At 39.2% G+C, this 21,648-nt stretch overlaps 1 protein-coding gene across 2 annotated transcripts in view; it reads right to left on the reverse strand.

Moving 5' to 3' along the window:
• Nucleotides 1-21,648, reverse strand: part of dpp10 (dipeptidyl peptidase like 10) — a 208,487-nt gene that overhangs the window by 38,853 nt on the left and 147,986 nt on the right. For both annotated transcript variants that reach the window (XM_020620179.1, XM_020620180.1), the window contains exons 4-8: nucleotides 13,948-14,042; nucleotides 13,773-13,847; nucleotides 3,527-3,579; nucleotides 2,092-2,173; nucleotides 808-928 (exon numbers count right to left, since the gene is read on the reverse strand). In XM_020620179.1, coding sequence (XP_020475835.1) covers nucleotides 808-928; nucleotides 2,092-2,173; nucleotides 3,527-3,579; nucleotides 13,773-13,847; nucleotides 13,948-14,042 — 426 coding nt within the window. The remainder of the gene's footprint in view (nucleotides 1-807; nucleotides 929-2,091; nucleotides 2,174-3,526; nucleotides 3,580-13,772; nucleotides 13,848-13,947; nucleotides 14,043-21,648) is intronic.

Raw genomic sequence — 21,648 nt, forward strand, 5'->3', positions numbered from 1 at the left:
AACAAAACCCACCCAGGTTTCGGGCGGGGTGGGGGGGCGTTCCTCCCAATCACCCCCCTCCAGGTATCACTGTTGCTGCCCACGTGAGCGTTGAAGTCCCCCAGTAGAACAACAGAGTCCCCAGTCGGGGCATTTTCCAGCATCCTTCCCAGGGACTCCAAGAAGGCCGGGTACTCTACACTGCCATTCGGCCCATAGGCACAAACGGCAGTGTGAGGCCTATCGCTGACCCGAAGGCGCAGGGAAACTGGCATTTAGGTTAAGCATCACTGATTGCCAAGTTATTATATTTAAATAAGTAAAACGAGGACAAATGCAAAATTGCAGCACAGTTAATGTGCTGACTTGCCTTTTTAGATTTAAAGTAGATATGAAAAAAATAATTTTCCTCTGAGAGATGATCCAAAGTGGTTGTGTGTATCCCATGTGTGTTTACTTAAAGCACATCAAATTAATCCTCACGCCCAGGAGGGAGATATCTGCACTAGAACAAACATTATGAATATTTAATCAGTCTCTTTTATAAGGTAATGTTTCTAAACCCAGACATGTAATGAGACAATTTGTCAATGCTTTAAAAATTTGTTTAGACATTATCATTATTTGTACCACAGCAATGTTTAAAATCCACTGTGACAAAGCAGTTTCTCAACAAGTCATGGTCTGACATGAAGCCCCTGTATGTCACAGAGATTCTCTTGCATGGTTTCTTTAAATATAGCTACCAGGGAAAAGTCGAAACTACATGCTTTGGCTTGTTTTGTTCTTACACTGAAGGAGAAAGTATAAGAATAAGCTGATATGTACCTTCATAGAGCCAGTCAGCAATTCCATTGAAGATGACCCCTTCCTTCCCTGAGGATGTTAGTCTAAGGGAATTACTCTTGACATCAGATTGGTAGTAGATGTTATTTTCAAATATGTAGATCTGTAGAGACAAAGCACACACAGTCATGATTTTAATGTTAATGTTCTAATGTTTAATTAGACAACTTTGCAAACAGGAACATTCACTATCCCTTCATTTATTTTCACTATGTACATTTAATGCTTCTCCTAAGACTACAATGATGAACGGGCTCCCACAATTCACATTCTAAATGTAACCTTTTTTTTTGTATTGTCCTAATGACAATACATAAATTCCTAAAGAAGTGCTGTGATGCTAACTTACAGCCTCGTTCACAAAACACATATCATTGTTTCCAAAGATGCACTTCTGGCTAATGATGCTGTGCATGCCACTTGAGGACTAGAAGGCCTTCACATTTGTCTAGCTCTCACTTGCTTGTCACCGTAATGACTTCCTAATGGAGTCGTGTTTGATTTATGCTCAAATATTTCATGGTGAAATTTGCAAATATGGACAAAGGAGCTACACTATGCTTTAACCTTTTAGGTGTCAACAAAAAGCTTTCAGATCTGTCCAGTGTAGATAACAAAGAAAAAAAATAGATATGGTGGGAAATAATTAACATCTAATTTGGGTCCAAAAACTGAACCTGAGTACATAATGAGTAGAGCAGGACATTGTGAATTAGGGACACCTGGCATTAAAACCAAACACAACACACAACAGAACAAACTTTTATGCATCTTCACGGTTCAAAAGCAGCAGAGGCACAAAGACACAAACGCTACCCCAAGCATACTGAAAACTGCCATGACCCTTTGTATATCTGTTCATATGCATTAAGGTGATCCTTAGGTCTGGAGCTGAAGATAAAACTCTCATTTTGTTGGCTCTACAATCACAGAACCTTCAAAATACAGCATTTTATTTTTCTGCAGACATTCTGAATTGCGTTCTGTTAGACTTAAAAACTATACAGTAAAAACTTAATGACTTTGAGAATTAACACATGTAAATACAGCACATAACAAAAGGGATCCAATCCCATGTGTGTTTACATTCACTGTGTTGACATTACTGGGTTAATAACTGCAGTTATGTATGAATAAAAATGTGTTTTTTATTGTAGTCACTCTTACGTAAGTTCATGTTCTTAAAACCCTGAAAAGAAATCAAGCTATTGCAGGCAGTGCTGAAAGGCAGACAGAGGGAGTGAAATGTTTTCACTGTGTCTTTACCAGCTGTTGGCCTTGCACTCCCCAGGCAGCATACTGCAGGACCGAGTTCACCACTTCCGGAGGGTCCAGCTCCCAAACCTCTCTGAAAAAAGACAACAGGGAATGTCATCACTAATATCCAGCAACAGGGCTTAATCATTGAAGACCTTTAGTCAAGCAAAAATGCAATAAATCAAATATTTGGAGGTTATGGACAGTGAGTCAGACAAAACAAGATTTCATGATATCACATACAGCATGTGTATACTGTAATATACAGATTTATCATGACGGGCCTTTTTCATACAATTAATATAAAGAAAATATTGGCAGTCAGAGTAATAGTTTATTAAACAGTATTTTTTAAATTCCACAGGACAGTATATTACTACATGTTTACATTGTAAAATGTCTCTTTGGAATGATTTAAACTTCAATGCACTCACAAAACATGAATAATACTATTGTATACTATTGCTTGAGAGTCTGCACTGACTAGCCTTGGCTCTGCAGCATCATTCAAATTCTATGGAACAGAAAAAAAACCTCATGGTCTCCTCGAGGTGGTGACATAATCAATTCACTGCTTCAGAAAGTGGCATACTGGCATACATTCATCCTCATAATTCAGTTGAGCCTTTTGAAAAGCTGAATTTCTCATATGTCCTCTACTAGAGTACCCTTAATGATGCCATACTTTTACTTTTTATGTGATCTTTGTAACTTTTACAGTGCATAGGGTGTGGCACCTGGGGGTGGGCAATTCCAGTCCTCAAGGGCCGCTGTCCTGCTTGTTTTCTTGTTGTCTTGAAGCTGGAAGATACCAATTCACTTTATCTTCCCTCACTCCACTTTCATCTAAGATGGGGTCTTCCAGCTTCTGACTGACTGAACACACCTGAGCCAGGTAATCAGCAGCAGGTCAGGCAGGGATAGTTGGAAAACAAGCAGGACAGCGGCCCTCGAGGACTGGAATTGCCCACCCCTGCATGGCAACCCCAACCCTTGGATCCATTATCATATAGATTTGAATTCCTGCTCAGCCAATTATCCAATGACAGCTGTGCACCTATTCTGTGCTGACTATATACAGTTTGCCTTATGTTGATTTTGACTGATTGATTGATTGATTGATTGATTGATTCTTTCAAACATGCAGAACACTGATAAAGAAACAGTGGTGTTGATATGTTGAGCTGCATGTACTGCTTAAGCTCTGTAAATTAATCAGTGCCCCAGTCCAGTTTTTACCAAAACAGTTTCATTAATCAGGGACATAATGATTGGAGATGTGCCAAGAACCCTGTTTCAATGGGACACTGCCATTTTAATGATACCATCTGTGTTGTACAAATTTACAAACCAGGGTGGCTCACAGTTATTTTTCACTAATGATGAGTGTTTTTAGCATACAGGTTGCCTCACTGCAACTACTGAGGAAGACAGAAACACTTACCGCGTATGAATGTTGTAGATGCTGTAGGAGGCCATGTAGGACTGGCGGTAAACCTGCAGCAAACAAACAACAACAACAATAAAAAGAAAAGAGAAAGAGATTTTAAAAATGACTGTCTGAAACATTAACAAGAGAAGCAGCAGCCCCACAGATAATGACATCATGACAAAACTAAAAAGAAGAATGGCATCAGACAAAACCGACTGCTTGCTGTTCTCAGTGATAGAATCTGTAGACAATACAATTTGCATGGGTGACAGCTGTGGGACGAGACATTTTAATTCCATCTGAGAAACCCATCATCACCAATTGCCTCTGCACTGAAAGCACAGGAGAGATGGAGGGACAGAGAGAGAGAGGAGTGCCAGAGGGATGCATGTAAAGCTGTCTGAAACCCCCCAGGAGAAGCTGTGCCTGACATGATAATAGAACTCTTACTGTGGCGGGTGGTCGAGAACAAAAACATACCATATTTTTGCATTTTATCATGATGATGACATTTATTTATTCAGCTCTGGTACAAAGCAAAGGAATTCATTACAAAAGGCATCTTTGACTAAAATTTTCTGCAGCTAAATGGATGTGCTGTGAGATGATAACTGTAGTTCTATCATCAAAATAAGTTAAAAATTGTCATGTAAGTACTGATTTGTCCTTGATTGAAATTAAACTTAAGTGAATTTGGGCTTTAGGTAATCATGATAGCTAGCTAGCTAGCTAGCTAGCTATCATACTCACAGGAGATGGATGGATTAATGGATGCATAGATAGATAGATGGATGGATGCCCCCAACACTAACTCATGCACCAACTGGGTATCGCTGAAGTAGGCAAAAGTATCCCAAAATAAAACTATTGCACTGTGGTAGTTCCAAAAGTGTAATATAGTGAAGTATATGGGGGCACAGATTGAGTCATTTACTTGTTGGATACTCGTTGTGTTCTTGAATCTCTTTTTCTATTCTGTTTTATTCTATAAATCTATTATAGAGTAAAAATCCTGAAAGATGACATCTGTGGTCTGGAGCCATCCACAGTGAATGATCAGTGAATGAGGAAGACCAGAGTACAGCTCTTAATAATAACGCATACAAAGAAAGACAGCGACCCACTGACAGACAAATATATACAAATGTGTAGGCTACATAATGGATTCTGTATGTGTGCATTCAGAGAGACATGCACAGAAATGTTACGAGTGTTCAGTGTGTTCTCAGATTTAAATTGCCCTAGAGAGGCAGGGGTAGCCTACTAAACGAAAAAAAGAGAAAGCAGTCCTGGTCCTGAGAAACAGCTGTCAGCACTTTTTCATTGTATCAAGGATGCCATAGCAAGAAGTACTGCACACCCCAGTGGCACGAATGAGAGTTTTAAGCACTCCCTGGTACACCTCAAGGGGGTGAGCCAGAGGCTACAAGTGCTCTACATCATCTTTGAAGGTGTTGTCCAAGATAGAGTTCACTTTGGACTGTTCCTTCAGGCTATCCATCCCAACAGAGGCTAAACCTTTGTGTTTTCTCCTTTTCTTTTTACAAGTGTATAATGCCTGCTGGCTTGCTTGCCTCCCTGCACACAGCAGTAAGAACATGACTTGATTTCCTCAGTAAGTTGGTGGATTTGGTCCATCTTACATCACATATCATCACATATGTTGTCAAGAATATTTTCCACTGTGTCAAATGCACTTTGTACAAGCAAACTGCACAAACACAAGCCATACCAAACCCAAATTGTGTTAGTAATGATAATTTTCATACTTTGCTGTAGACATTGTTTGAGAAACTACAATGTATTAGTTAAGCAGTGTTTTAGAGTTCTTAGTGTTTTAGAGAGTTGCAAACATAGATTCATCATGAAGTTACTGCTATAATATATGATGAGTAATGAATCTGACCTTTGTTTTTGTCACTTAAGCCATGATATGTCCATATAAAGCCAGCATTAAGATGTAGTGGTATACGCCTTAATTAACTAGTATATAATTAGCTAGAAGAGAAGCATATGGGTCTCACTCTCTGTAAGGAGAATAAGGCTTAGGGGGACTGTTGATCAGGTATACGCACTGTATACTGCTGTTGAGCTGAAGTTGTACTGTATATGCAGAAATGATTCAAAACAGCTATAAATAATTCTGCAGTTGCCCTGAGCCTTAGAAAAGTTTACATTTTCTTTCTGCTTGTTGTTTAGGTTTTCCAGTCCCAGTTTCACATTTCTCATCAGCATTGCTTTTGGCCACAGCAGGCAGCTGTTTGGACCAAAAGCACTAACAATTGACAGTATACACACTACATGCCCAGCACCAAACATCAGGCAGACAAAACAAAGGAAGCCAACGTGAACATATACGCATATTTAGTGGCTACATAGACTGCTATTTTCCTTGGGGATTGGTGGAGAGCAAAACAGAGTTAAAAGTAAAGTTAATACATTTGCTAGGTTAAAAAAACTTCTAATTTTGCTCACTATCTGCCAAATGTGTAAACAGGCAGCTGTTTGTTAGTAGTGCCACCATATCAACAAGTACATAATGTTCGGTAATACAAATGTTCAGTTTCTATTCCACTGCCCCTAAGATGACCCCAAAAATCAATTATTTCATGGTTAGAAGTTGTAGAAGATTGTTCGTCTGCGTGTTAGCCCTGCGATGGACTGGCGACCTGTCCAGGGTGTACCCCGCCTCTCACCCACGGCTGGCTGGGATTGAGACTAAACAATATAGAAAATGGATGGATGGAAGTTGTAGAAGTACAGTGACTACAGCAGGCTTCATGTTTACGTTCCAGTGTAAATGAAATCTAACCCCTGCAAAGATCAGCGAATATTACTGTCTTTTTCTCCAAAGTGCATTCTATGAAACAAAACAGATATTAATGAGGTTTATGGTAGTTATAAATACATTATACAAAGGCAACAAAAGGTTTGGGGTTCCAGCCTAAGCACCCATGCACTGCCCATAACAATCGGGTGGAACATCAATAAGACAGATTCTTGTTCATAGTGAAAGTGAATTACTGCTTAGAGAGAAGCAGAGGCTTCAGAGAGCTCCAAATGACTCCTATTGACGTTATGCCGAGTGTAACTTCTCAGCACATATTGAATGTACTGCAGTTGGCACGGGTTGAGTGTGCTCATTATAAATATGCAGCCAATAACAAATATCTCTGTATTTTGGAGAACTGCCCAGAATTAAACCTTATTCACAAAGGTGCTCTGGACACATTTCTCAATCTCTTACACACTGAAACATCCTAATTTTCTGCCATGAACGATAGAAAAACCCCTCCACATGCCCCAGATGAGCCTTCAACTGAAATTTATATTAGGTATAGAGCCCAAATGGGTATGGTAACCTTTGTTGCAGGCCTTATGATAAAACAAATAAAGGTTGAGACATTTTCAACACTCAAATACGGTAGCAGCTTGAGGATGAATATAATGTCCAAAACTAAAAGCATGGGAACAATAACACAACGTTATTACAATTACAAGGTTGATCTTTGAAATTATATATCGATGGCCTCTGACAATATGACGAATAGTATTGTGGCTTAAAGGCATTTTATCAAATCCAAGTCCTTTTGAATCCTCTATAGAATCTTATTAGTCATAACTTTTGCCTCAAACTAAAGTTAAAAATAACCTGAGGTTCAGTTTTGATCTGTAATCACCTTTTGTTGGCTGATAACACAAAAACACTGCAGTTTTGAGTGGCAGCCTAATTGTCATCGAGACCTTTGGAAACAACCTGAAAGGAAAGTGGGATTAACAGTATTAGATATAAAAGTTGATTCAAGTCATCACAAAGTGCTTTACACAGGCAAAGAAAAGCATTAACCAGCAGTGTGGCAGTGGTGCGGTGGGTAGAGCAGTCATCTCCCAACCTGAAGGTTGAAGGTTTGAATCTCAGTGCCTGCAGTCGAAGTGTCCTTGGGCAAGACACTGAACCCCCAAGTTGCCTGTGATGGTAGCGCGTATGCACGCAGCGGCCCTCGGCTCCAAACAAAATTTCATTTTACGTGTTACAATGACAATAAAATAAAGCTTTTTCTTAAAACAATAAACATTAAAAGTGGAACAAAATCAGTTAAGGCAAAAGGAAGATAAAACATTGTTAAAATGTTTTTATTAGCAAAATCAGGTTATTTAGGTGGCAAAAAAATGTTGTTGGGAAACAATGCATCACATCTTTTAGAAGTTTATAATGTTAATATGTAGATAAATGATATGAAAATATCTGTTTTGTGTCCCCTAAAGTCTATGGTACTCCATCACACTGATGCAAAATCCTCCAGACTTCATATTCACATAATGCAGTCCTCCTTATTGATTCAAACAATAGTGGATGTGAACGATCTCTAACAGATATACTGTGTTTCCCTCATCTTGCAGCATATTTTGTCATATTGCCAAAATCTATGTAGCTCAGAAAGCAGTTGTATATTTAGATTTGGATGACAGATGCTTTGTGATTAAAGAGGTTCCTGAATGAAAAGCAATGTTTTTGTTGGTTGTATTTGCATGTGATTTTGAATTTCATCTGCTGTGTTGACTTTACCTTTACAACTCTCCTTGTTCTCTTTGTTTATATGAATTATGATATTCTGCATGCACTTTACAGTCAGAGTACAATAAATATGTTCAAGATTATCGAGGCTTTTAGGGACATACAGTAGTTAGGAACACAGGCATTGTAGTTTAACAACAATATCATAAAAGCCTACAGTTTACATTTTGCTGGCATGATTGAAATGTTGATTTATAATAGTCACTATCTTCATTTGCTGCAGCAGCCACCATTCAAACATTTTAAATGTATTTGCAGACAAACAAAACTAAGATGTGTTGTTCTGTTTGGATGCAGGTGCTAGTTGCTGTTTTTCTCCCACTAAATTATACATCAGTGGGATATTTGCTTCCACCAGGTGGGCTCAATTGAGATAGCAGATATAGTTTCTGCCTCTCATTTTCCCCTAATTTTCAACATTTCATCCGTGACTCCCTACTGACACTCACCACTTTACTCATTTGTTCTTTCATCAGTATTTCAGGCTCAAGGTGGGGAATGGAACAAACTCATCACAAATGAAAATGGAATGAGTTTTAGGACAACTCCACTGGATTTATTCTGCATTCTCCAAAGGCAAACTTGGAGGAAAATAGCTTTTCAAGTTTTGTACTGACAGCCAAAACAAGCAGAACTCTTGTACCGGCACTGCAGAACAATACTGAACAAATGTAGGCATACAACGCATTCATGACATGACATGCAAACAATGAAGACTGTCACTCAGAATCAGTGAGAAACCAGTCAGCCTCAAACCCACATGCCTGTGCCATTATAACTTAAAGCTAATAAGTTCTTTTTTCCATCTTCAGTGGAAAAGCACCAGAAAATATTCACATGAAGAGATGGAAAGAACATGTAATAGATGTCTCCCACCAGAGTTGACACATATGACTGATAATACCAGTCCACTCACAAGATATAAAGACAGAAAATTGCATGTGAAAAGTTACTCAGCTGCGATAATTTGCACTGACAATACACTGCAGGATACAAGCATGTTGTCAGCAGCGACAGAGGAATCCTAGACACTGAGATCCTATCAAGCTTAATCACGACCAGAGACAGATGTTGTCCAATAGTGGTATGTAATCCCTCAGACAGGTGAAGCTACGAGAGCTTTCTCTTACACCTTGTAACAGGAGACCCCTTCACTCACATAATAAAAGATTCATATAACCAGCTAAAACCATTAAATGAAGTCCAAGTACAAAGACTGCAGTATAGAACAACATTTCAGTTCAAAGTCTGCATGGGATCAAAGTGACTGATTAGAAGGAGCATAATTTATCAATTTTAGAGCAGAACCAGTTCTCTTTGCTGTTCTTTTCATCATTTATTACAGGTTAATGTACTGCAGGCACAGACTTCATGGTATAATTCATACTGTAGATCAAAGCTTGGGGATTACAGCAACCTACCATTAAAACCTTGCTGCAGGTCTAAAATAACATTTTAAAAAGCAATCATGCCAGAAAGAAATGCACTTAATGAAAACAGACTTTTGTGTGCTAATTAAATAGCACAAAACAAACAGAGTTGGATGCTACAAAAAATCTTCTAATACATATTGTAATACAACAATAAAATCTTATTGGGTGAAGGAGCTTTATATATTTTATTCAAAATCAAAGACTGGATCAAGATGTAATACAAAAAGGGAACATTTAAGCTAGATTAATTGTGCTGTAACAAACCAGCAGACAAATGCAAGCAGGCGCACATTGGTATTGTAAATTTTGAAATGTATTTTTATTTGCACAGATGTGAGCTGCAGATTACACACTTGCAGACATCATGCATAATGTTGTAAAACAGGATGTTTGGCAACTTTATACTGCACAGAGTTCATAGGGAGGAGGCTGGGGTGGCTGTTTGGATGTACGAAGTAGAAGTTTGACATCACAAACAGGTTTATTTCCTGCATACCCCATGTTGTTAAGACTAGAGAATTGCAGGGGAACTCTTGGGGAGTCACTCGACTCAATGTCAAACTACAAAATTGAAAATAATAAAACCTGAGGATGTGGCATTAGAAAGAAATGAGATACCACTACTTGATATTCAAGGCTAGATTAGCCACTATTACCATAACTCACCCAAATCTCTGGCTGAAGTGTCCATGGTTGAGTTGCATTACAGGTAATGTAGGTACCAGGTTTTGACAGGGAAGAAGAATGTGTGTGGAATAAAGCAGACAACATCTCTGTTTCTGCTGCATCTTTTTCCAAAGGCAAAAAAAAAAAAAGAAAAACTGGCAAACTTGAGAATGACAACATAATCAGAGCACAATGCTAAATCAGTGGAGTACTCGTTTAAAGTACTGAATGAAGGTTAGGTGAAGAATGAGGTCTGATTAAAAACCAGAGGAAATCATTGTTCATGCCGAGTCTCTCACCATACAAGTCAGACTGTACAGATTACACTACAGTAATTTGTAGTTACAGTTTTTCACAGTTGCTAAGACAATAAGCCCCATTCTCTGAACCAAATTCTCAATAGCCTAAATCAATTTATCGAAAAAAAATCACTCTTTCTGCAAAACCTTAAACAAGTTCAGGCACTTAGACTCTGTTAGCAAATCTCATGCACTCTTTTTGCTAAACTCTAAACACATTCTCACTAAATTCGCACTGTGATGAACCTGTGTTGCAAAACACTAAACAGAGGACAGCAGAACTTAAACACAACTAAAGCACAGTTGTCATCATTTACACACAACGATTCAAAAGTGTTCACACTTGTTTCTAATTATGTGATGAGAAGGTACAAATCATAAGCCAGTTCAAAGTGCACAGATGGCACGGGTACATCCATCAACTATGGATAACAATATGAGAGGTAGAGGAATAAGAGGATGAGGAAGAGTAAGACCTTCCACCATACAGCCCTTTCCTCAACCCAACAGAAGAGTTTTTCTCTGCATGGCGGTGGAAGGTCTATGACCGAAACCCATATACCAGGGAAAATCTCTTACAGGCAATGGAACTATATATGATTGAGTCATGTGTGTATGATCTGAACGCATTGTTTGATTTTCAGTGCTGGTGACATGGTTCTGAAGCAATTGTTTGATTTTGCCAGAAGAGCCAGAGGTTTTGAGAATTTAGTTTGAGTATTTGGATTTGTGTTTAAGGTTTTGAGAAAATGAGTGGTGGTTTCAAGAAACGTGTTTTAGCAATTCAGAAAAGCTGTAATCATATGTGCAAATATGATGACAAAATAGCACTTTTAAAAATAATTGTATAGTTTTGACTGAAGCGTTTCATTCTGCTAAAGAGCTGAGGTGCTCTGCTACTTGGGTGTGTAGTTGTGCTAACTGTGTGTAGTGTTTTGACAAACTGGGCGAAGTCTGTGGTATTTGGCAAAACTTAGATTTTGGTAAGTGTTTTTGTAGTTTTGCATGTAGTGCTTTGCTTTGCAGATTGTGAGAGATGTTTTGCACTTTGGGTGTGTGGTTCTGTGAAAGAGTTTTGATGCAGCGAGTCCTGTTGTCAAAATTGTGTGTTAGCAATTGAAAAAAGCTGCAATAAACAAAATGAAAAATAAAAACACATTTAAACTTAACCAGATTAGAAGTAGGCCAACACAATATTCTTCCTTCAGCATAACCTTGCGCTAAAAATAAATTGGTCTTCTGGCTTTTGGCTGCTTTGTTCCAAATTCTAACCCTTAATGCAAAATATGCAAATCAGATTTGATTAATTGCCTTGTCACTAATCCTCACAGAGGATCCCTTCCACATTGAAGGGTCCAATTTACATATCTCATTTTGCACCTACTCTTTTCTGATGGAAAGCTGGTAATTATGGTACAAGCTTGCCCTGCTTCTCTATTACTGAATGAATGTGACCTGCCAGTCGCACATGGGCTTCAATGGGGTATTAGTCACCCCCTGCCCTCGCCAAGATTTATTAAGCAGCGGAGGACTATAGTGTAGATGTTTATTCAACCCTGACAGTGTACAGTATTTCAGCATGAGATTGTCTTTATAACCCTGGGATCTCTTTTCTTACTGTACAACCAAGTAAAGTACAAAATGTGAGTGACAGGAGGAAGGCTGCTTCTGATATCTCATCACTGTATGCTGTACCTGGCTGGTCTCAAATCTCATATCTCCTCTGGTGCAAGTGGGTGTGAAATACTTTTCACAACAGTAAAATCTGATTAGGTACAGCAGAAGACTGGCACAAGATGTACTTTATACTGTATACTGTAGTTTTACAGATATGATTTTTAAAAGGCAGTTCAAGTCATTTCAGACTCTGGTTAATGCAAAAAGTTAGAATGGCATAATAAGAACATATTTGAAAACATGGAATACAGCTGAATGTGCTGATGTAACCAGAGAAGAAGACTGATGTCCCATTGTGTTCACTTCATTATTGAGCCTAAAATCATGCAACTTCATTTCCAGTTTATAAGGAGGGTGTATTATACCTAACAATAGTCGGTGACATACAGTAGTCGTGCTGTCACTGACAGGTTCGTCAACACTGACGCAGCAGAGGAGGCTGAAAATGTTTCATTATGTGAATGTAATTGCTATTTTTTCCACCCTACAGCATCATGTGTAGCTGCATCATTCTCACCCACACTTGTCATTTTTCTTGGATTCTGGCTCTGATGCAGGTAGGAAGCATTGTCATTGTTAATCATGCTTACGCTGCTCTTACTGGGTCAGCTGTTTCTCTAATAAACATCTCTCAGCACAAGTTAAATCCAGTGACGAGGATGCAATGGAGCTACTGATGAACTTCTTGCGACAGCTTTTCTGTTGTCTATTTAAACTGTGTGTGTGAGGAATGTGCTTTGAATTTCTTTCATTTTCAGGCATTCAACTAGAACAGCGTTTGGACAGTTCTTAATTTGAAATTAGATACGATTAATGAATATGCTGATGCAAAACCTATAAATATAGAAGTCTAAAGACGTAGGACCTTAACCTATTATGCAATCACTTTACATTGTTTGATTTAACTTTAAGTAAAACCTCTTAATACTTCTTCCATCACTGGCAAAACAACTGCTGCACCTTAACTTCACTAGGGACAACAGAATAGTTCTCAATTATCTACAGTATTCCACATACAGTATTAGGAACTAGGGATTAGGTAATGCATTAGGTACTTTCTGACCAAACAGTTCTAGGGTCCTAATTCTAGGGATGACCCCACTGGGGAGCTCTCCCAGGAACTATATACATTACAGGTTTTTTCAGTTTGCATTCGTGCCGCCAGTGGGAACACTGTAGTGACACTATCACTGCCCACTGTTGGTGATTAGCCAACAAGCTCACAGCAGTTAAGACATAGCAACATTACATTGCCAGTAAGTTATACTGTATGTTGCTAATGTTAATTATATAAGAAGCCAATAACCCTCTGCAGAGCCTTACCCTGCCAATTGCATTGACAATTAGTACTGCTGCAGTCATGTACATCATTCATGGTTTCTACTGTGCTTGGAGAGCACCTACCCTGAAGTAGGAGATAAAAAAAAGTCCCTCAAAACAGCTTCCTATTATCATTCTCACTTAATCCAGTATGGACCCACAGAAAAGGAGGCACTTTGTCCGATAGCACTAAGAACTATGAAAACGTTCGTCCAGTCTGAAACACATGTGAAAAATGTAACATTGACTATTCTTGCTGCAAAAACAATTGTTGTTAAGGAACTTACCTGTTTCACATCATAAGCGAAGAGGACATATTTCAGGTCAGGAGAGAGAGAATACTTGGCCACATTGAAATTTGTCTAGTGGAAATGGGATATAAAGAAAAATACATAAAGAGATAAATACATATACTATGAAAAATACTAATACTATAATTTATGCACAGTATTCAAGACTTACAAATGTTGCATTTGTCAGGACAATCTCTGTTTCATTTGTGAGGATGTTAAACTTGATGACGTGGCCATCACTGTTCCTGTAGATGACTTCAGAGTCTGTGCATAGAAAGTGAGTGAACAAAGAAAAGAAACATATATGAACAAAACTGAATGTTGAAAATTGGCATGAAAATTTTCAGAGCAAAAAGAGAAACAAAACAACCCAGACACAAACAGGCATCCTGAACCTATTTACAACTGCAAATATGCCATTAAAGAAAATACTTTGTCGGCCTCATTGTTCCCTCAAAGGAACAGTACGGACGCACAGAGACAACCAAATGGACTCAGGTTTGACAAACTGTGATGTAAGGTGATTAACTTCTGGAATCAGCAGTGAGATTTCACTGCCTGTGATACATACACAAAGGGAGGCATACATTTTTCATCTTGTAGGTAACACAATATGTTCTCTGTTGATGGGTAGAGCATTGTGCGGCACAGCCAGAAAAACATCTTTTGTAGCTGGATTGGCTGGAGGTGACTGTTGCTTGTTTTGTGCCAGAGTCAAACATTCAGAAACATAGCCTATGTCAGATATCATGGAATAGGGTGTTGTCATGAACAATATTACCTCTGTGGAAACAAAACAGTGTACACAGATGTATGCATGTAGATGCAAACACATGTGTACAGGTTAAATAACAGGAGAAGACAACCAGCAGGATATGACCATAGTAGAGGTCCACCTCATGCTAATTATACTAATGTGTATATATGAGTATATTCATTTTGAACCTGCATGTTTTGAGCATGTTAACACGCTGACATTATCATTTAACTGAACACACTGATTTGCCTAAGTACTGTACATCCTCACTGAGATGCCGACGTGGCTGTAAACTCTCAGGGCCAGATTTACTCTGTTGCAGACATGCAATGCATTTAGTGCATCTCTAAGCGGGTCATGCGAATAATTGGAGGAGACACATGATTAAAATAGGGTGATTATGTATTCTGATGGGTTTACAGTGCTCATCTCTGAAGACCACATGTAAACATTGCACAGTTGGGAACAACAAAGACTGTGTGAGGACAACAAACGTGCATTATATATAGGCTTGTATATAACAAAGGGATGATTAGAATCAACATTTTAAAAATCTTCTTAATTCATACAGTCAATAATTTTGAATTGTGTTCATAAGATTTGACCATTGACTTAATTAACCAGCCGACCAGTGTAAAATTATTAAGGCTGAAACTTGTCTTCATTTTAGGACATTAAGTGTGAGCTTCCCAAGAATGTGTTTAATGCCTCATAATTTAATAACATTTAGCAATGCTAAGAATTCCAGCATCAGTGTTTTTGTAACAGAGGTCACTGTGTTTCCCTTCCTTTCTGAGCATGAGCTGATTTGTACCTATGAGCTCTGCTTCCCTCCCAGTACTAAGGGATAAGATTTGAGTCTATTCTGGTTGGTCAAAAATAAAGAAAATGAATGAAAATTATTTCAAACATTTTGCTCAGACAAGTAAAAAAAATGAGCCCATTATTTAGACCAGTGCTGAAGCTGTTCGTAGTGTCTATAAAGGTGAAAGTTGAAGACTGTGCAAATCTGATGTTACAAAGCTGACAAGTGATACCACAGGCCAATTTTCCTTGTGAAGAGCCCAGGTGGGATCATTTTATTTAGGACTGGTTTACAGTAAGCCTCAATTTGTCTACGTTGCTTTAAAGTAGATTTCTCAGACTGGTTCTAAAAGTCAAGGCTCAAATTTGAACTAAATCCATAAAATGACTACATTACTCCCATTTTGTCTTCCTCTCACTGGCTCCCTATTCAAGTCAAATCAGATTTTAATATGATTCATAAGTCAGGCACAAGTTTTGCCTCTTGTGTACCTGTGTAATCTGTCACCTTTCCAGGTGTTATTATTGGAGAGGACATCATATAGGTCAGGTTCTATCTGTTTAGCTGCACCTGGAATTTGCTCAGTGTCCTCAGAGATCATAGTCATTATATCTACTGTATTTCAAATCTATCCATACCTTAGTCATCATAATGTCATGATCCAGCTGTGACTTCCTTTGGCTTGTTAGGCACTCTATATAACCAGCACACTCTTACTTCTGAGTCACTAGGTAGGTATCACTGTATGCACAGTTACTGAGCCACTTTGTCACCTGACACCCATGTGCCTGTGTTTTTACGTCTAAACTGTTTCTACTTCTTCTGCTGCTGCAGCAGCCGTGCCTGCATATGTGTTACCTATTAGTGCTTCAGTTGGACCTCTGGCTCAGACTGCCCTTTGAACCTGATGCTGGTTTGTCTGCTTGTCTTCCTGACCTGTTCCTGCCTCGATTATGAGGCCGCCTCACTCCCGCCTGGCTTTGTAACTCAGTGTTCTAAGTTATTCTCCATAATCACCTCACTGAGCTCAGCTACCTATTCTGTGCATGCACACTGAAGTTTTGGATTATTGATATTTGAGCACTTTTACCTGTTTAAGACTGAAGCTCCTATGGGATGAAATAATACTCACTCATGTTTCCCTGTGGAGAGAAGTAATACTTATGTTCTTGTGGAGTGAAATATATTCATCTGTTTTCCTGAGAGAGGAGATTATATTCACTGGCACCTTGCTATGAAAAGAAGACTCTCACTTGTGCATACCTCCAGGAAACCTCTTACCACTCCATCTCCAGTCTACAAGGAGAGCTCATACTGACCAGTTCAGGCTTACTGGTTTCTCCTGTCCCACCACCAGAGGGAATTAACCCTTTGCTTACCACATTTCCCCAAAGAGCGCCTTAGTTATTTTTTGTGTTACCAACATGTCCACTTTCTTTGCAGTCTCCCCTCAGTTTGTGGTTTCCCATCTCCTTTGAATACATCTTGTCTTCTCCCCTAGGCTGCCATCTTCCCTCTTCACCATCATTACTTGGATCCATACTCCACCGCTGGTGCTCCATCTTCTGAGGTTTTTGCTTATTCACCTGCTAAAATAGGGAACCACTTCTGAGTTCCGGTGACAATCTGAACACAAGCAACGATATTCACTTGGTTTTTTCCCCTTTACTTTACTTTTACTATGGATGAACTTCTGAACAGCCAACAGCTCAGTCTGGACAGTTTTTCTCCCATCTTCAACGATAGTGGAAGCTGTTTGGTCATTTTAGCTGGTGGGTTTTCAGAACTTGTAGGAGACGCCGGAGGGGGAAGAGGGCTTACCAAACGTCACTCCTGGCCATCCATTATCTATGCTGTAGTATATATATATAACTGATTCATCATTCGTGATACACTTGGTAGAAAAACATATTTTAATATCTGTACATTGTAGTTCCATAGGACTGTGGTTTGCATCTTTTAGATAAAAGTAGAAATAAGTTGGCCAACTACTGTATTTAAGATTATGCCATCACATTCTTATTGTCTTTGCTGTTAGTGTCTGTCAGACAAGTGTCAGAAAGAAGTTGAAATCCTGTGCTCGCAGTACTCTTATGATTGTGTTGAAAAGAACAGTAAGTCATGAAAGGAGGGCGTCCTTGCATGAGAGGTTCATAGTCACAGCAACACAGATCAGCCCTGCTGAGTCAAGCTGTGCATAGCGGAGCCTGTACTGAGCTGCTCTCGAGTTAGCGTGGTTGTGTTTTCCACTGCACAACAAAGTGCACTGTTTATCTTCTGCATCTTGATCATGTGGTGGTGGAATAAGCAGCTGAGAAGTGACCCCTGACTCATGGTGTCAGTGTGGTGTTACTAGTTTGTAACATGGAGCCCTTGGTGCTGGGCATTATTTTAATGGTTGGTACTAGCGAGGTCAGTGGTATTTGCAGTAAACCCGACACAAGCGCTGCATGTTTTGCACTCTGAAGTGGCTGCTAGCGCTGTTTGCTCCTGCAGTTTTCTGTACTGTACCTTGTTTTTCCTGAACCTCTGTTGTTAAGAAGTAGATGCTCTTTCTCTCACACACACACAGACACACAGTAGAATGGAGGAATAACAGGAAACCTCCAAAGGATCAATTTATGAGGTCTATTTTGATTTTAGACCATTTTTAAACACATTTGGCTCAAATTTCTCGTTTTTGACCAATGCAACTGTAAATCTGACTGTTGTATTTATTTTCCGATTTGTTTCGGTTTGTCTTTACACCCCTATCAGCCAGATTAATTTGGTTGGTCGCTGTAAACTTGCACTTTCTTCTACACTTTCTCTTGGGCCACACTTGTGCAACAGCCTACAGGCATCAGATCCTAAGTGGAGGTGTATTCAGATGAACACAGCTGCAGCTGTGCTCATTTGCATCATCAGTGTTGGTAAATACACTGCTAAAAAAACGGCAGTGCTGCAATATTTTCTGAGCCTGATGGTAATTTGCAGCAGGTTTAGTATAATATCTCCCTTAATATCTTGTGGTTGCTCTTTTTAATCAGCTGGGTGACTTAGTCTTTCACTTCTCACTGAGGTCGTGCAAAATTTGAAAACCACTCATTATCCTCTTGATGTAATTCCAGCTCAATTGTTTAACAACTGTTTAATACTGTTGGGCTCTGCTTTTTGGTTTTTATCAATATCTGTCTCAGCTTAGGGGCTGTCCCTGCTGTGTTTAAACATGCTGTGGTACAGTCTCTCCTTAAAAGATCTCATTTGGATCCCTGAGTGTTTTCTAATTTTAGACCTGGCTCCCAGCTCTCTTTTCTCTCTACAGTTTTAGAAAAAACTAGTTTTTAATCAGCTGCAGACATTTTTTGAGGATTATGATATTTTAGTGTGGCTTTAGATCTCGGCACAGCACCGAATCAGCACTCTGAAAGGTTTATAGAGGTATTCTTTTACCAATTGAGGCCAGATGCCCTGCTATGTTAGCACTCTTAGACTTTACAGCAGCCTTTGCATCATACAATCATCGTCTCTCATTAGGTTGTGCTTGGGGACCATTTTTCTCCTTGTTCCCCGCTGTCACACAGTGTGCCACGGGGTTTCATTCTTGGACCTGTTCTTTTCTCTTTGTATATGTTTGTTCTGGTTTTGATTATTATTTAATATTACTTGTCCTTCCAATATCATGTAGATGTACACATTTATTGGGAGGCGACAGTGGTGCGGTGGGTAGAGCAGTCGTACCCCCCGTGTTGGCCCCGATGTTTAGAGACATTGAGTTGGCGCCGCAGATGGCTGCCTCGGTTCTGTACCGGAAACAAATTCCTTGTGTGTAACATACTTGGCCAGATAAAGGTGATTATTATTATTGAGATGTAACAAGGGAAATTCAATGCAACCATTGTTTGATTAACTGGGTGATATTAGGACCTGGCTGTCATGAAATGTTCTTTATCTTAATGAGACTAAGACCAAATATGTCAGAATCAGAATCAAAATCAGCTTTATTGGCCAGGTGTGTCGGACGCATGAGGAATTTGACTCTGGTACATCGGCTCTCAATGTGTATGAACATATCCTCATGCAAGGGGCAAGTAAACAGTAAACCAACATAAGGCTGTGTAATATAACAAAATATGCAGGATTAACAGCAACAAACAGTGCAACCAATGCAGAATAAGCAGTAAAAAGCAGTATATGTTATATTTGTTGGTGGTATTGATATGAATTTGGGAGCGCTCGCCTCTTGCACTCAGCCATTTGTAAAAACTAAATAAATAAACCTGCGTGTGATATTTGACAGTAAGCTGAAATTCAACAAACATGATCGACTTTGGTTGTTTTGAGTTTTGTGGTCATTTCATGTCTCTTTGCAGTTGTGTTGATTGTCTTTGTGGTTGTTTTGTGTCATTTTGCAGCTGTTTAATGTCTTTGCTGTTTGTGTAGCCATTTGACGTCCCAACAAAATGTTGAAAACCCATTCAAATGTGCTCTGACCATTTGGGCCCCTGCACCTGTGTGTGGCAGGTCCATTCAAAGATAAAGTTAGTTTGAGTGTTACAAGACAAAAGCCCCTTTGCTTTCTGTCTGAACACATATTAAGTGAACCAGTAGTAAGCTGCAGGGCCAGTTTAGCTGATCCTAGCATCTGTAGAAGAGACTATTCTCATGCAATTGTTAAAAAGCCATACACCTTAAGGGAGATATCATTACTGCAGCCTCATTTACTCCCTCAAGTGTTTGCACTTAGTGAGCCACAAGACACTTTATTTTCCTTTGAAAACACCAGATTTATTTGGGTTTTTAACTGTCTGCTCCAGAGTCTGCTGCTCAGTTAACTGCCATGACTGTCAAAAAATAAAAGAATAATTCTGCCTACTGCTTGGAAGCCGCAATGAGAAGAACAGTATTCAGTGGTACGTAGCTATCAAAGCCAGTAATAATGTGTCACATTTTCTAATCACAAGCCTATTCTTATTTTATCACTTTAGGAAATGGACTTGGCAGAGTTAATATGAAATGTATATGAGGAGATAAAAATGATCTTGTGCTAAACACAGCCAACAGTAGGCAGGGTCTTATCACCCAACATGATTAGCAACCTCACTAGTGCTGCTGTGGCTGAACAACCTTAATGCCAGGCAGGTTAAGTGCCGTATAGTAAGTACAATGGACTCTTGTAGAGAAACTAGATAACTGCAGCATATATATGTTGCTAATAACGGCTTCACTTGACAATACTGCTTTAAAAATAAATGCATCACCAATAACATTCCTGTTATATGTATAACTATACATACCTTTTACCTTTGATAAGTACATTTACTATACATACTGATTTAATTTATATATTTTTACTTAAGTAAAGTTTTGATCTTTGACTTGTAACAGAGTATTGTTTGTATACTCTACTTGTGTTTTTGCTTTTTTGTCCAGTAAAGGATCTCAATACTTCTTCCAACACTGATGGCAAAGCAAACTTTAATTTTTCACCTGTAACCCAGACATGTTACACTACCATCCACCAACCATCCTACACACCCAACCTCTCCCTTTCCATTTCCCTGCATAAGGGCACCACTGCTTCCAGAACTAAACTTTGCCATCAGGCAAAAATCAGGGGGCGAGTAATTGTCTGACATCATTGCAACTTGGACTGGACTGAGCTGAGTGGGAGCAAATCCCTGCAGCAGCTTCTAAAATCTGGTGGAACGTCAGTCCAGCAGAGTGGGGGGTGTTGTAGCAGTAGAATAATGCCCACGGTTTTGAAGCCACGTGTTTAGCAATCACCTATGGGAGAAATATTGGCTGTAGACATATTTACAGCCAGCATACAATAATTGTCTTAAATTTCCTATTACACAATTTTGACTGTCATCAAGACAAATTCATGTACTTCACATTTATGTCAAATGCTTCTAATTCTGTTGTGGATCATCGCTCTTGCTTTGTCCAATGAGAGCTGGAAAAACACATACACAGTCAGCTGCAGCTCAAACAGTATGTTATACATTTCACTATAATGGCTTGTGTACTGCATATATTAAAAGAATGTACTGTACCATATAATCTAATACAATAGTAATTCAGCTCATAGCAGACATGCTACAGCTACACTGTCTGCAGTCTTTCGGGTACAGAGAGGCAGAGGGGGCTAAAAAACAGTTAGAAGCCCAACTGAGAGCCATTCCACTGGCAGATAAAGATGCACAGGACTATGCACAGCCAATGGAGTGCAGCGTCTAGGGGCCAAGTGGGAACTCTGGGCACAATGTAAAATGCATAGCACACACTCTGAATTATTTAGCCAAGGTTGTGTAATGCTTGAATGC

The sequence above is a fragment of the Monopterus albus genome, unplaced genomic scaffold (genome assembly GCF_001952655.1).
Source record: "Monopterus albus unplaced genomic scaffold, M_albus_1.0 scaffold234.1, whole genome shotgun sequence".
Lineage (NCBI taxonomy): Eukaryota > Metazoa > Chordata > Actinopteri > Synbranchiformes > Synbranchidae > Monopterus > Monopterus albus.